Source organism: Myotis daubentonii, chromosome 4 (assembly GCF_963259705.1).
Source record: "Myotis daubentonii chromosome 4, mMyoDau2.1, whole genome shotgun sequence".
Lineage (NCBI taxonomy): Eukaryota > Metazoa > Chordata > Mammalia > Chiroptera > Vespertilionidae > Myotis > Myotis daubentonii.
This window is the reverse complement of record NC_081843.1, coordinates 42,748,002-42,764,724: the sequence shown is the minus strand read 5'-3', so window position 1 is coordinate 42,764,724 and position 16,723 is coordinate 42,748,002. Positions and strand designations below refer to the sequence as shown.

At 40.6% G+C, this 16,723-nt stretch overlaps 1 protein-coding gene across 5 annotated transcripts in view; it reads left to right on the top strand.

The window, feature by feature from the left end:
• SNCAIP (synuclein alpha interacting protein) overlaps positions 1-16,723 on the top strand; it is a 138,383-nt gene that overhangs the window by 95,851 nt on the left and 25,809 nt on the right. For all 5 annotated transcript variants that reach the window (XM_059693788.1, XM_059693784.1, XM_059693787.1 and 2 more), the window contains exons 4-6: positions 6,622-7,499; positions 9,269-9,448; positions 14,846-14,959. In XM_059693788.1, the coding sequence (XP_059549771.1) occupies positions 6,622-7,499; positions 9,269-9,448; positions 14,846-14,959 (1,172 nt within the window). The remainder of the gene's footprint in view (positions 1-6,621; positions 7,500-9,268; positions 9,449-14,845; positions 14,960-16,723) is intronic.

Below are 16,723 nucleotides of genomic sequence, written 5' to 3'. Positions count from 1 at the left end.
AAAGGTTTAAAGTTGTCTAAATATTGAGTCTGATTTCATGATAGAACATGCTGTTTTGGTGAAGAAGTATTATTTCTACCCAGGGTAGTAGGAGCTTGAGTATGTCTATGAATATCCACAGCCCAAAGAAATGGGTGCAGGTGGGGTGCAAAGTTAAGTGAGCAGATCTCGACAGTTCTGGCAGAACTGGGAGAAGTGATATGTGAATCCGATACTTGCAGTAGCTGCTTGGTATCAGTAGCCACTAAAAGTCAGGAAATTTAGAACCAAATCATGAATCTTTTCCAATAGTATTTTAATGTCTTATTATGAATAAACCATTGATTGGTATTTTTGTAAACACAGTATTACAGTCCTCTGTACTTCCCCTGCAGCCTCGCAGTACTCTCAGTAATGGTCTGTAGCATCAGGGAAAGGGATGAGCAAGCAACACCCTGGGAATGTTCCAGACACACATTCATCATGCCCAACATCATGGCCAGAACACAATTCTCCTAAGCTAAGGCAACCCTTTCTTGGATCAGGTTACATCTAGGATGATACAGAAGAGCATTCAGCGAACAGTTCTCACTCAGACTCCATATCCCTCCTCCTATTGTCGTGAGATGGTATAAGTCAACCATCACCACTTCTAGAGCCTGTGGTGTTTGCAATAAGTGGGATCACTGGAGATTCCTGTTTTTGTTGGGTTAAGGAAACTCATGACATTAGCATTGGCACTCCTCACCTTTCAGAACGTCCCTCCCTTGGGTGTATAAATGGAAGAAGTGGAATGCTGGAGAACTTAAAAGGTATGTTCTTGAAAGTGCCTGGGATGGCAGTAGTTATAGATGTGAAGTGTATTGTTATGTACATTTAAGGCAATTGCAGTTAAAAGTGACCATTTTGTTTCGTGGAATATAGAATTCATGAAATCTTAAACAATAAACAGTAGGGAAACACCATTTTATCCTAAAGGCATACCCCCTTTATTTCTCTTCTTGATATCCAAAGTTCAGATTTCCTAATCTGAAATTACAATTCCATATTTAGAAGTAAAGTAAACGGGGCTTTGGGGAGCCAGCATTGACGTTCAGTCTTGAAAATTGGAACCACCATTGCAATAGCAAACTGTACATTATCTTCCTAAGAAAATACTAATTTATCAGTCCCAAGAGCCAAAGAATTGTTCTGTGTCAGCAATCAGGTTAGCCTCATAATTATAAATTTGTAAGGATCTGTTGAAAGACGTGGAATTATAGTGTTTCATAGTGAATCACTCAGAGTAAAGAGCCCTGTTATTTGTAGACATTCCATACAGTCACAGAAATTTAGAGGTGGCTCAGGTCTTAGCAATCATGTAGTCTAACCCCTTTATTTTACAGATGAAGAAATTGAGACTTAGAACTTGTAGGAAATATATGGAAATGTTTCCATATGCAATGCATCTTCTAACTGTCTGAACATCTTCAATAGCTTACTAACACTCTCTTTGAAAGTCAACACAGAGGGTATGTCCAGAATGTGGCAGGAATGCCTCATCGTGAGCAGACTCCTATTTATTTACTACACTTTGCATCTTTAGTCTGGCATATTCCTTTCTCCTTCCTCCCTCCCTGCCTTGCCTCTTCCTTTCTTCCATTTCCCCCTTCTCTTCTTCCCTTTATTCATTTATTCATCAAACGAGTTAGCCACTGATTCCCAATATCTGTGAGATTTTGTGCTAGAGAGAGGGCTGGTTATAAACACAAGGAGATTTACAAGACATCTTGCCCTTGAGGAAGTCTCAAGAGAGAAGGTGAGACAGATACATGAGTGAATAGTTGCAGCAGGACTTCAGAAATGCCCAACTCTGTGTATGGCCAAATATAATCAGGGCACTGAAAAGCAAGGAGCCACAATTCCTTGGGAAAGTTAGTGATGTGGGAATGATGGATGCTGAGATGAGAAGATCAATTAGAAAATATGTAAAAGAACTGCTACATACCATGCTAAAGAATTTAGGTACTATCCTGGAAACCTGGGATTCCCAAACCCCAGTAATTCGACTATTATTTCCACAATATGTGATATAGCCTGCATCTCCCTCTGTTATTTTTGCTTTACTTGCATATTACTTGTACTATTGTTTATTTAACATATTTTTCTAAAGTAACTTCCTTTTAATCACTAATTTTTAAAAGAAACTTTGTCAGTGTTGTAAATAGAAAACCAATGTGACTTGCAATAATTTTAAAATGAATGTGATGGAAATAAAATATGTCTGCTAACCCTTTACCTATGAAAATTTCTGAACCTATGGCCTGTTGTCTCATTATTCCAAAGGGAGATTATACATTTTGGAGAGGAGTAAAATTCATTGTCGACCCCTTAAATTAATTAGGAGGAAGAAAGAGAGTTGAAAGGTGTATAGCTTCCTCAGTCTCTCAGGGGATATGGCATGGACATGCATACCACATAAGGAGGAAATCCTGTTTTAGACAGTCCAGGGCAACCTGAGGTTTGTGAGCTAAGAAGTAACAAAATCAGACTTGGCTGAAGGAGCTGACTTAGGATTGGAAAGGAAGACCCAAAAAGGAGCTAGAACTTTGCAGAGGCTGGGTGAGGGTCCCGGTGTGGCCCCAGTGTAATAGGATGAAGAAAGAGGATTTGAGAAGGATTTAGGATCAGGCCACAGCAGGTATTGGTTCCTGAGGGACGAGGGGCAGTGATCAAGGAAAGAGAAGGGTGAGCCAGGAGGTTGAAGTTCGATTCCTGGTCAGGGCATATGGCCCGGTTGTGGGCTCAACCCCCAGTAGGTGGGGCATGCAGGAGGCAGCTGATGGATGATTCTCTCCCTTGTCACTGATGTTTCTATCTCTCTCTCTCTCTCTCCCTCTCCCCCCTCCTCTCTCTGAAATCAATAGAAACATATTATTACAAATATATATAGAGAGAGAAGGGTGGGCCATGCCTTGGTGATGGATTGCTTGTGAGACTGTGAAAGCAGGCACGACTGGAGAGGGATAAGACCCCTAAACCAGAACGTGCTGCCTGCGACAAATGCTAGCCATTCCTAGACTCACAGTAAATGCTTGTTGAGTAAATGGATGGTCAGCAGACAATTGGGAATATCTTGCTGGTGATCAGAGACATTCTAAATGCCGGCTAGATTGGAAGAGATCATTGAGGCCTATAAGTCAGCCTCACATACACTTCCACTTACCTACTGACCATTTTAGAAAATTTGTGACCTAATCAGCCAACAGATTTAAGGTGTATTGGACATGTTTACTTTGGTAAGATGTTAAAAAATGAATCCATTCAACCAAAAGTCACTAGGAACCTACTTATGTAAGGAATAGAGAGATTAATTACTCACAGGCCCTATTCTCACAGAGCTTGTAAAGATCTAATAAGATAACATAAAATTTTCAGGCATTTAAAGTTTGTTAACATGGGCAGTATTTATTCATGATCCTCAGAAAACAAATTTAGCCTCAAAATCTTCCTAGTAACCATAGTTAGTCTGAACTTTGTTTCCATGTATTATAAGAAATTTATTATGGTGTTGGGGGAGAACTACAGTAATTAATAGCCCCTTTTCTTGTGTTGTGCTTAAAATACCCTTTTGCCCAGCTTAGGAGAAATAAACTCATTGAATTTTATCTTTTGCACACATGTAAAATTGTCCTTCTCAGATGAGGATGTGATATAGTAATTTAGAGTATTCTCATGAAGACCTGTTAAATAATCCATTTCTCATGACTGGGATTTGTTCCCAGTAGTCGAGACACAGACTAGAAAGCATAGATTTCACTTTTGGCCTAAAAAAAGAGTCATCCGTTTGAGTAAGGGGAAGGACAACAAGCCTAATGTTGACACCCGTTCTTCAGTTTCTAGACCGTTGTGTGGAGAGAAGTGTTTTCATAAGACTCAGACAGAATTCATTTCCATAGAGCGTTCTTAATGGCTCCTGTCAGAACAAAACAGCTGGGGAACATATGGTATCCATTTCCCTGTATCACTTGGAAAAAATTTCACATGTAAATAAAGCCAACATAAAAGAGTAGCCCTTTGAACCCACGACCTTATGCAATACATAAATATATTGGTACAATGCACTCGTTGTACTGGCCCACTAAGTTATGTGCCTTTAAAAAATCTTTATTACATCCTGAGATGCACATTTTCAAGAAGTTCCAAAGAAATTAAGGTAATTGGCAAAAATATTAGCAAACAGCATTATCTAACAAGTATGTATCTCAGAAATGTGAATACATATATGTGTGTGTGTATATATATATATATATATATATATATATATATATATATATATACCACTATATTTAAAGCACTTCAGAAAATTAACGGATAAAATTAAAGGCATATTTACACATTATAAACTCTATGTCCATTATCTCTCTGTCCTTTTAAATAAGTAAGTAACCATGTGTTCTTGAAAGGAAGAGAGAAAAGAAAGGCTTGGCAAAAATTTTGGGCAGACTTTAGTTTTTTCATAGCTTTACATTTTTAGGTAGAAAAGTACACAGAAAGGATAGAAAAACTTTTAAATTTATAATGGACCAACTGGAATTAGTCTTTGCCTTTTGCATATTTACATTTCATGCATAACTTCAGAAAATCCAGCTCTTACTGGTAATTAGTGCTCCTCCAAGTTTATTAGCAGAAGTTCTTTCCCTTGTGAAATTAAGCTGTAAATCCCTGGGAAGGATGCACTTTGGGCATTTAAAAAGGAGGCTTAATGTGTTGTGCAAAGTGAGATTCAAATCCAAATACTAGCGTTTGTTAATTGTCAGCTCTGTGCCAAGTCCTGTGTACAGCTAAGAGCCAGAGCCAACAAAAGGGAAGAGACACAGCAGCACAAGAGCATGTCGATCCCTTCCTTCCTTCTGGAACATTCCTTACCTGTTCTGTACTGGACAGAATCCAAGCCTCACCTCACAGCTTATAATATTCTCCTTTTAGATTCTAAAACGCCAGAGCTAGAAGGGCCTCAGAGGAGGATCACATAGTGGAGACCCTCTGAAAACCCCTGCATAATTGAGGTCAGTCTTTGGAGAAAGAACCCACCTACAGTTAAGTTGTATGGCATTCAGGCTCAGAACATTCACTCTCTTCTCCTTAGCTTTGTTCCAGAACCCTTCTGACTCCTCCTAGAACACATCCTAGCAGGAGGAAGGATGACCATGGTTTAAATTTTGGAAACTTTTATAACTCCTTCCAAACTTTTAATAACTCCCACTTTCACCCTCACAATCAGTGGTAGCCGGAGACTCTTGCAGAAGTTACAGACTGGGGTATACATACCTCCTGTCTCTTTTGTTGTGCCCAACAGCAAAGAAGAGACACAAAAACACGCTTTGGGGTTAAAACCTTCCCACTTGCTGTTGTCCCGGAAGGATAGCTAGATGAGAGGTCCCTGGTTAGAGGGCATGTCCTGAAACCTCACTCCTTCGATGGGGGATGGTGTAAACTGAGTGGAAGGGGAGTAGGGATCTATCAACTGCTGGCCTCCGGTTTCCAGCGTCCCGGGTCATCTGTCAACTCATCAGGGGAGTCTCCCTGAGAGGAAGCAGTATCCTGGTGTCTGAGGATGTTGCTCCACCATCCTGCACCGAGACGCTAACTGGGAGAAGTGGTGGTTCTTACCTTTCACCTCCAATGTGTTGCTGTTTCGCGTTATACTCCATCTCAACCAGACACTTACTCAAATGCAAACCGTATAGTGTTTATCTAAGCTTTGAACAGAAACAAGAACACACACACACACACACACACACACACACACACACACACACTAGCCTGCCTACCTCACCCTCCCTCTGCAACGTCCTTCTCCTCCTGTTTATTTCCAGCTTTTCAGAAAATGGAGGCAGCATTGAATCTTCAAGAGCTCAATTCAGCTGCAAAGTGTCCGTGCACTATGTTGCTGTGTCATATGCCGGGCAGCACCGGGAAATGCCCCTCAGCAGCAGTGGACTGGGGTGCTCAGGCTGGGGGGGGGGGGTGTGAACCCACGGCTTATCTCCCAGGGTCCTGTCAACTCCTGACCCCTGCATTCCTCTGTGTTCTTTCCCGCATGCATCTAACCGATCACCTGGTGAATCACCCAATCGGCCATCATTTGCCCAATATTAAACAATGTAGCCCTCCTTTATACAGGCCTTCTTAGGCGACAGGGGTGTCCATAGGCATGTGTGCATGTGTGTGTGCATGTGTGAATGTGTGTGCTTACATCCTTCCTCTCCATAAACAGTCTGGAAGTGCATTGAACCCAGAGGGACCCTGCCCTCCCATTCTACTCTCCAGGGTGGGGACAAGTATCCAGATCCTTGCCAGGCAGGTGCAGCTGTCCAGGGAACAGACCTAAATACCTGTCTGGGTTTGTTTTCTTCAGCTGTCGGCTTTCACCATTCCCACTGCTTTAATTAATTCTGAGCCGACATATCATAACGGTCTTTTCTCTTTCACTGTTTTCCAATGGTAAGTGCACTGTTTGTTTTATGATCCACGTTCTAAGTGGCCCCCTTACACAGGCGCTTACATTGAGCATCACTTGAGTGGGCCGTGTCTGCCTGCCTGGCCAAGATGTTTTCAGTGTTTCAATGGAATAATCTCCTCTGACTTATTTTAACACAGTTTCTAGCTCCGGCTGGAATTGCAGCGTCACGACGCTTATTACGAACGCGCAGAAGCCCACAGGGATCGCGGACGTGTACAGTAAATTCCGCCCCGTGAAGCGCGTGTCCCCGCTGAAACATCAGCCGGAGACTCTGGACAACAACGAAAGTGATGACCAAAAGAACCAGAAGGCGGAGTACCAGAAAGCGGGGGACACTGACGCAGACCCCCAACCCGAAGAGCTCAGCCCCGGGGGAGACAGAGAGGGCGGCCCCCAGACTAAGACCACCGCGGAGCCCAGCGCCTTGCTGGGCGAACTGGAGCACTATGACCTGGATATGGATGAGATTCTGGATGTGCCTTACATTAAATCCAGCCAACAGCTCGCCCCTTTCCCCAAGGTGGCTGCAGAAAAAAGAGTCTTGGGCTTATGCACAACCATCAACGGCCTTTCTGGCAAAGTCTGCGCGACAGGAAATGCTGAGAACTCGCCGTCCAACACCACACCCTTCTGTGTCCTTTCTCCCGTGAAAAGCCCTCACCCGAGAAAAGCGTCCTCTGTCCTCCGCGACCAGCCTAAGCTCTCCCCCGAAGACGCAGAGAGCTCGCCGCCGCTGGCGAAGTGTGGCTCTGCTGCCCATGAGCCTGAAAGCCAGAGCAAGGATTTCCTCAGCAAGGCCTTCAGTGATGCTCACGGCAGAAACGTGGAGAAGCCCCTGCCGGACTGCCAGCTCAGGGCCTTCCACCTGCCGACATCATCAGCGGAGCCCAAACTGGAAGAGCAGGTCAGCGGCCTGAGCTGGACCAGCTCCCAAGGCCCCGAAGAAAGGAGTGAGTATCTGCAAAAAGTAAAAAGCATCTTGAACATCGTTAAAGAAGGACAGATCTCTCTCCTGGTAAGTATGATCGCATTCAGCATCCATAGGAGTCATTCAGAGGCTAGTGTGTCCGCTCCATTCGTTAGTAACAGAATGAAGATACATTGGTTCCCATTCTTTTTTAAAAATGTACCTTTATTATTGAAAGTATTACAGATGTCTCCTTTCTTTCCCGATTGACCCCCTTCACCCTGGACCCACCCAACACCCAGGCCTTCACCACACTACTGTCTGTGTCCATGGGTGATGCAGTCTTTACTTGTGGTGTTAGTTAGGTGGTTTGACTTTAGAGTTTTAAAATAAAAATTTGGAGGTTAAGACAGGGAAAAACAAATGACTGTAGAGGGAGTGTTATTTCACTTTAAGTTTGCATAAATTCAACTGGAATCAGGACACTTAATCTAATACAAAAACAAAACAGAAAAGCCCAGCACTTCCTCTCTCACTTGAATCTTAATGTCTTTCTTTTGCTTTCCAATGGTTTCCAGTGCTCTCACTCACTTCTTTGTGGCGATGTCAGTTTCTTGCCGAAGGTGGACCTGCCAGATACGTGAACAGAGGGTCTTCTGTTTTATCCTGATTATTATTCCGGAGAGTTGGACCAGGATGTTTGGAAGCATTTGCAGATAGATGCTTACCCTAGGGCTTGATTGCCCTCTGAGCCACATGGGGCTGTGACTAGTTCCAGCTCTGCATGTCTAGGGAGCATGAGGAAGCTTTTTCTAAAGACTCTAGACACAGAGTAACATGATGTAAGAAAAGTCTGTTCTGCTTAGGCTCAGGGAGCTGAACTGAAATCACACTCCATCTGCCTGCCTTGTTCTTTTCTGGCTTCCAGACTTGGATGAAACAGTAGCAAGCCTGGGCTAATACAGTGATGTTAATTGAAGTCTCATTCAGGAAAACCATCACATCTTGGCAGTGTGATTCTACTTAGGCTAAAACCATGGGTAGATAAGTACAGTGTGTTTGCTGTATTATCACAGATCTTCCTGTTATAATAGGATGATGTGATTGAGTAATTTTACTAAATAAAGTAATACTTTTTTTTCCTCCTAAAAATGTATTTTCCATTTCTCTTGGCTCTTCTTCTCTATTTCTCTTTGGTTCATTTCTTTCTTTTGTCCTTCCCATATTTCCCAAATGATTAGCACCTCTCAATTTAACAAACGGTCCTTATTGACCAGTTTGTACTCAGGGGATGAGCTTAACGGGAGGTGAGAAAACCAAAGGCAGGCAGCCTCCCGATGCCCCCAGAGCATGTCTGGGGAGGGAAGTGTCTAGAGGGACCCTGGGAGCACTAGTCACAGCAGCCACCAGCTAGCTTGCAGTCCGAGCCAGTTCTCCATGGTTCAAGGCAAAGCAGATGGTTGAGAGATGTAGTTCATCCTTTCAACAAATGTACAGCAGGGAACGTAGCACAACCTGGCCCTCAGGACTTAGCAGTGGAGTGGAGGAGACAGACAGGGAACCTGCCAGTTACTATAAATGTCATCGCAGTGGTTTCCAGGCCAGCTTGGAACCTCCCCAAGCTTGCGACCTATCCCTGTCACCATGTCTCACATGAAAATAAGTCTCTTGAGCTTTTATGTTCTGAAGCATGATATAACAATGTAATGGAAAAGCATTAGAATTTATAGCAAGGAATTCTGACTTATCGGGCTCCAGTGACTGTCACCAAGGCTCCTGGCAGGTTTTCTCTTCTTCTCAGCACCCAGAGCAAAACCCCCAGAGTGTGTCATTTGGATTTATTGACTTGAGTTTCTCCCATCTTCCTATTTGTACAGCCACACTTAGCTGCCGACAATCTAGACAAAATCCATGATGAAAGTGGAAACAATCTCTTACACATTGCCGCGTCGCAGGGCCACGCGGAGTGCCTGCAGCACCTCACTTCTTTGATGGGAGAAGATTGCCTCAATGAGCGGAATGCCGAGAAGTTGACTCCAGCGGGCCTGGCCATCAAGGTGAGTGGTTGGGGACTGGGCTCTCCACAGCTAAAAGTTAGATTTCTATTTTTTAAGATTCCTAGTGAGCTAAAGTGCTGGGATGGAGAGGGAGAGAAGAGTGCGATACCAAGCGAGCAGCAAATGCACATGTTATATTTAAGAGATGAATCATTTCACTCCCTAACTGCTTTGAGGTTTTGAGACTGCATTCCAATTTATTGTGCAATGAGGGTGAGCTTCAAATCAGCTAGTAAAGAGAAAGGGCAGTGGTCTCTTGCATTGCTGAGAACTTCTGTTATTCATGGAGACTGCAGTTTAGACTCTGAACTGTACCTGGATCTCTTGGAGGCCGTTTGATTTTCCCCTGATGTGAGTATAATGAGTAAGACAAAGAGGTAGTAGCCCTCAGGAGTGTCTTAGACGATGAAGTGGGCTTCTCACAGATCGCATCTGAAGCTTAGGTGTCTTCAGGATCAGGAGTTGTTTGGAATATCAGTGCCGAGTGTGTGTGTAGCTCCTGTAGAGCGTAGTGGGCTCTGTGTCAAAACTACACAAATTAATGCCGACTGGGACAGAGTTAAACCCTGGAAACTGTGATACAGAAAGACATGGTCTTTTTTAGCCTTGCAGTGAGCACCTCTGTGAAATATATCACACATCACTAGGAGGTTAGCTATTAAACTAAAATTACTTTTAAGGACTTTGGCAAATAAATGTGGAATTCAGTCATATTTATTAAGAAGCTAGAAGTGAAATTTAGGGAAATGTAATACATCTTGTGCTTCTGCACATGTACTTCACATAATAATGTCTTCTAAAAGCTGAATAATCATAATTTTTATTAATGGAATTATATTGAAATTTATTAGGGGAACTTTCTAGCTAAAGAAATCTACTTATGAAATCACCAAATCACATATAACATTTTTTTAAATATATTTTATTGATTTTTTAGAGAGAGGAAGGAAGAGGGATAGAGAGTTAGAAACATCGATCAACTGCCTCCTGCACACCCCCTACTGGGGATGTGCCCACAACCAAGGTACATGCCCTTGACAGGAATCAAACCTGGGACCCTTGAGTCCACAGGCCGACACTCTATCCACTGAGCCAAACCGGTTACGGCCATATAACATTTAAAAGCAAGCCATTGCTGTCTTACCCCTAATATATCTTTTATGCAAATCTAAATTTTTATACCTTTATTTACCATTTAGTAAAGTCTTATATATTAAAAGTTGTTTTCTGTTTTATTTAGTTTTACCCAATTATAAGGTATTATTTCAAAGATAGTGTAAAAAATATTTTTTTGGTGAAACTACAAGCTCAGTGAATATCATTTTTCTTTAGTTGTGATACTATGTCAAGTTAAGAGCTGACCTGCAGGCAACCATCATGAAGAAAGAGAAACCAAATGTGAAGTCAAGGTTCAGCATAGTTGAGTTCAACAATATGTACCAAGTCCATTGGGTACTGTGTTAGGTGATGGTAATAAAACTTTGAATGAGACATAATCCCTTTTCTTAAGAAGCTGATAGCCCAGTGGATACGGTGGGTACATTATCATCAATTCAAGTGTAGATGGAAAATTTCAGATCTAGCCCATTGTCAGAGTCCTGTGGGAAAAGAGGGGTTGGGTCTGGTCATCAATGGGCACGTGCCAGCGATGAATAAAATATTCTTGCAATGCCAATGAACATTGACATTAGAACACTACATGTTTTAGTGTTTATAAAATATTTATAACTTCTAATGTATAGTTTTCCTGACTCATGCTAGATTATTGAATATATTCTAACTATACTAGTACAGTTGGATGAAAAATGTTTTCATAATTTATATGCCCTAGTCCTATTTTGATAAGTTAAGAACCTTTAAAGTAATAAGGTACATAAGAAACTTAATGGTCATTAAGCTAACCCTGGACATAAACTCCCTCTGTGGTATCCATAGTAAGTGTTATTCGTTCTTGAACTCCTCCAGTCAACATGGTATTGCCATAACACAATCAGTAGGCAAAACCTAGCACTTTTGTTTATTTTAATGAAGAACACATACAAACCCATAAGACTCAAAAGATTTTATAGATTTGGGGCCCCAGGCTTTTCTTCTGGACACGGAAGAAATGGAAGTTTTCTTCTATGCTTTCATTCAACCTAGATTTCACAAAAGCAGTAAATACAAATATTTTATAACCAGTGCCACCCTCTTTAGAAATCTGTCTTGACATATGTCCTACTTTGGTGTATTCAGTGTAGTTGGAGAACATGAATGTAGAGAGAGTCCTAGGAAGTCTGCATTTTCTGTTTTAGGAGCTTGTTTTGAACACCAGTAACAGGCTGGTGGTGTTCCACCTCATGAAGCACAGTTCTGACAGCCCTGTTGTCATTCAAGCAAACAAACTTGGTAAAAGGGGCAGAAGTTGCTCAGATCATATGACTTGAAGCAGACAGGAAGCAGAGGCAGAGACAGAGTATCAAATAAAAATATTACCTGAGGGGGGAAAAAAGGAGCTTTGAAGAAATACCAAGGCCTAAGAACATCTCTCTCCCACTCATAAACTCCTTAAATGGAACATCATAAATTCTTGCCACTTGCATGCAGAATTTATTGGGTGTTTTCTGGGGGACCCAACACTAGATACTGTAGGAATTCAGAGCATTATTCAGAGCATTGAGGGCCCTTTGGAAAGAAAATTTCTATAAGGTGTAAGCGTTGTGTTTTCTAAAATGGGGCTGTAACAAGAAATTATTTTAGGAGCTAAACAGACTGGGAATGAAATTACTTTAATTACTTTTTCTCATTCAGTCCCTCTGATGAAGCTCTAAGAGAAAACGCTGGTTTGGTGAGAAAAATGACTTCAACCAACTGACATTCCTTTATAACATACAGTGAGTGACCCCAGGCTCAGAGACTAGCAGGCAAAAAACTCCCACTAGAATTTAATAACATTTTTTGTTTTCTTGGTATTTCTATTTGTGGCAGGTGATATTGCTTTCAAACCCATACTAGTGATATATTTATTTTTGCCCTATTTAAAGGTTGCATTCTTGAATAAGTCTACCTACTAGGCATGTAACAAAGCATTCTACCCAACAACAGCAGAGTTCTCAAGTGCACATTGAACGTTTTCCAGAATAAACCGTATGTTAGACCATAAAACAGGTTTCAATAAATTTAAAATGATTGAAATCATATGAAGTATGTTCTTCAACCATAATGGAATGCAATTAGGAATCAATAACAGATGGAATTTTGGGATATTCACAAGTATATGGAATTAACTCTAAAATAATCATTGCATCAAAGAAGAAATTACAAGGGAAATTGAAAAATAATTGGAGATGAATGAAAATGCAACATTAAGGAGCTAAAGCAGTGCTTAAATGGGAAATTTATAGCTATAAATGTCTATGTTCAAGAAAGAAAGAGAAAAAAGATCTCAAATCAATAGCCTAACCTACTTTAGGGAACTAGAAAAAGAAAAGCAAACTAAATTCAAAGCAAACATAAGGAAGGAAATAAAAACATCCAAGTGGAAATAAGTGAAATAGAGAATAGAAAAACAATAGAGAAAATCATCAAAACCAAATTTAGTTCTATGAAAAGATAAAAAAAATTAATAAACCTTTAGTTAGACCAAGAAAAAAGACCCAATTATTAAAATCAGAAATGCTGCCTCTTACTTCTGTGTTCTGTGTAAATGCCAGTTTATATAAACTGTCTTGCCTAGTAGATGCTCAATATGGTCCCATTCCTTTCTTCATCCAGAGGGAATGAAGCAGATTATGTCAGTGTGATTTTTTAAATCCTGGTAGAAAATACTTGGCAATGTTCAAATTATATAACTTAAGGAAAGTCAGTAATGAAGAATTTATATACAAGAGGAGGGTGGGTAGGGTGTAGGGAGCCCACGATATCTGGGGGGTCACAACCAGAGCACAGTTACCACCCCAGAGCCTGAAGGGATTGGGGAAGGACCTGAGAGAGAGATGGCTGCATAGAAGACTGGCTGACCTTTGACCTTTGACTGTCATTGGTTCAGCCAGCCAATGACAACCCCATAGAGGGGTAACGGGAGCCAGGAGCAGAGGGAACCTCAAACTCACTCTCCTTTCTTGGTCTCTTGCCACAACTCTCCATCAATCAAAACGAGCCAGAAGCCAGGGGTCACGGGAGCCAGTGCATTCAGATCAGCCTCCCCAGGCAGCAAGGAGGGCAGAGAGGGAGGCAATAGATGTGAATGAGGCACCAGGAAGCTGTTCAATAATCCCCCAGTTGGTTATGCTAGATATTCCAAATGGAGGGAATAGACTGCGTGTGTATAGTTGTGAGATGACTACTTGAAACTCTGTAGCAGTAAATAAAGAATGAGCAGATTACCTCCCCTGTCTTGTTTTTAGAATAGACCCCTGAGCTCATGCCACAGTAGCTCTTTATTCCTCTGCTAGGTCCCACATCATGCAAACCAGGGAGGCAGCTGAATGCCTCATTTGTCTTACAGAGTGAGTGTCTCAGAGAGCACTTTGATAGGATAAGGTGGCAAGTGTTGTGTGCTTAGTAAGCTGACGTGCTTCGTCTCATTTGATCTCCACAGCACGTTTATGAGGTGGTTACTGCTCACCCCGCTGTTTCACAGAGGAGAAAATTGAGTATCAGAGAGGTGAAGTAGCTTGATCAAGGTCTTGTAACTAAGTGGTAAATTAAGGACTTAAATCCATTACAAAGTCTGGGTCTTGGTCACTCGGTTATATATCTCACAACTGCATTCCTGGGTCGCAGTGTGGGACCTCCACACTGGTGGACACAAGTCAGGGAAGCCGTCAGGGGAAGTAGCATTGGGGCCAGTAGGCTGGGATTACTTCGTCTTTCTTTAGTTTGTTGATGGGTATCCAAAATGTGATATATGCATGTAATGGAATACTTCTCAGCAATAAAAAGGGATGAATTATTAATATAAGCCATAGCTTGGATGAATCTCAGAAGCATTATGCTGAATGAAAGAAGCCAGATGCAAAAGAGAGATAAAATTTTATGGTGATAGAAACCATACCAGGGGTTGCCTCGGGCAAAGGTGAGGGGAATGAGAGCAAAAGGCTAGCAGAAATGTTTTGGGGTGGGGTGATGGAAATGTTCTAATCTTGATTGGAGTTGTAGATACAAGTGAGTATGTATTTGCCAAAATTCATCAAACGGTATATTTTAAAAGGGTATATTTTATAGTATGCAGATTATACCTCAATATAGTGACTTTAAAATAACTGATGAAAATGTGCTTAAATAAGTTCTATCGTTTATTTAGACCCAGAGCCAGATATCAGAAATATAATAGGCGATATACCTATGTTGTAAATAAAGTCTGATACAAAAGTAAAAATTAAATTAATTTCTTCTTCCCTTTTTTCTAAAATCTAGAATGGTCAGTTAGAGTGCGTGCGCTGGATGGTGAGTGAAACGGAAGCCATTGCAGAACTGAGTTGTTCTAAGGATTTTCCAAGCCTTATTCATTACGCAGGTGGCTTTGGCCAGGTATGAAGAATTTTTAATTATCAGATTTATAAGCAATCACATTCACTAAGCATTTTAATGAAAAAATGTTCTAAAACAACTTAAAATTCCATAGTAGGATATTAGATAAATAATGAAGCTATATTTATATGATGAAATTTTATAGGAAAATGTCCATTATATAATATTTAAGTTAAAATTTATGATACAAAACTGTTCCTGTAATTGGGTACCAAATTTGAACTTTGGAGAGAGAAAGAGAACAGGTAATAAGACTAAAAAAAAATTGTGTCACTGCTATTTATAGTAGTTATCACTCAGAGTAGAATTACATGTGGCTTTTTTTCTTTTGTATTTTTAAGTGTTTTCCAAATTTTCTACAATAAAAACATTTAACTTCTGTCAAGAAGAAAGATGATATTCTCTTTTTAATGATTAGAGAGAGAGAGAGAGAGAGAGAGAGAGAGAGAGAGAGATGGAGATTTATTGTTCCACTTATCCACGCATGTATTGGTTGCTGCTTGTATGTGCCCTGACTGGAGATTGAACCCACAACCCTGGCATATCGGGACAATGTTCTAACCAACTGAGCTCAAAATATGATATTCTTGAACCCAAAATTAAGAAGAAAATATTTAGTAAGACATTGATCAAGGAAGTCTCCCTCTATTAAAAATGAACAAGCACGCTTACTAGATGAGTCTCAGTGACAACCAATTTCTACAGTAGGAAAGCCCAGTGTGAGTAATTGATATACACAGATCACAATCCAGTGCATGGAGTGAAAAATCATCACTAACTCCCATGGAGGGAATGAATATAAATTATCTTTTTAAAAAAAGTTGGACCACAAAATGCCAATCCCAGTCTTTAAAAATAAATAAAGTCAGCACTATATTAAAATAGATTCACTCATATTTGTTTGTGGCAAAGAAAATTGCTTCTCATGCATATAACCGTATCCCCATTGGCTTCATAAACTTTCCCCAGTGGCAGTAAATTGTGATATTGTCAACAAGAGATTATGCTTTTTCAAGCATGACAATTTCAAGTTCAAAAAATTGACTTGGAGAATATTACCACAGTCTTTTTTTTTAGTGGGAGTCTTCGTGACTTCAATTAAAATATATATTAATATGTACTGTTTTCCATATGTTACCAGGCACCATGCCATTGGAATTTGTGTACATTATCTACTTATTCCTTAGAACAACCCTGTTAGGTCATGTTTTTATCCCCACTCTATACTATAGAGGAGACTGAAGAAAGACAGCTAAATGACTTGCCCAAGTCTCAAGGCTAGTAAGAGCAAAGACCGGATCTCAAGTCCTCTGACTTCAGGGCTAGATTCTGTTTTGTCTCTCTCTGTAATTTGTAAAACTCACTCACAGTGGCATTCATTTAGCTGCAGAAATCTTTTTTACCATTTTATCTAACAATACTTTGTGATATATAGAGTACCTGTTGCAGCTCATTGAAGAAGTGAGCACCTGTACTAAGTTTAGAAAATGAAGAAAAGAGCAGGAAGAGCATTTAAAATTTGTAGAAGCCACTGTCTTTGAAAGAATTACTCCATTTTGTGTATGTATTGTACAGCCATGGTATCCTACAAACAATCATAATAGTTAATAAGCATTTGCTAAGGCTGTCCCTCCCCCATTTTTTTGACTTACACTGGCAAAGAGCAGAAGACAATTTTCAAATGACCAAAATAATTTAATCACTGCTCATCTTTAGAAATAGTCTTCAGTGTAAAACAGAATTTAATTTATTCTCAAATTGTTA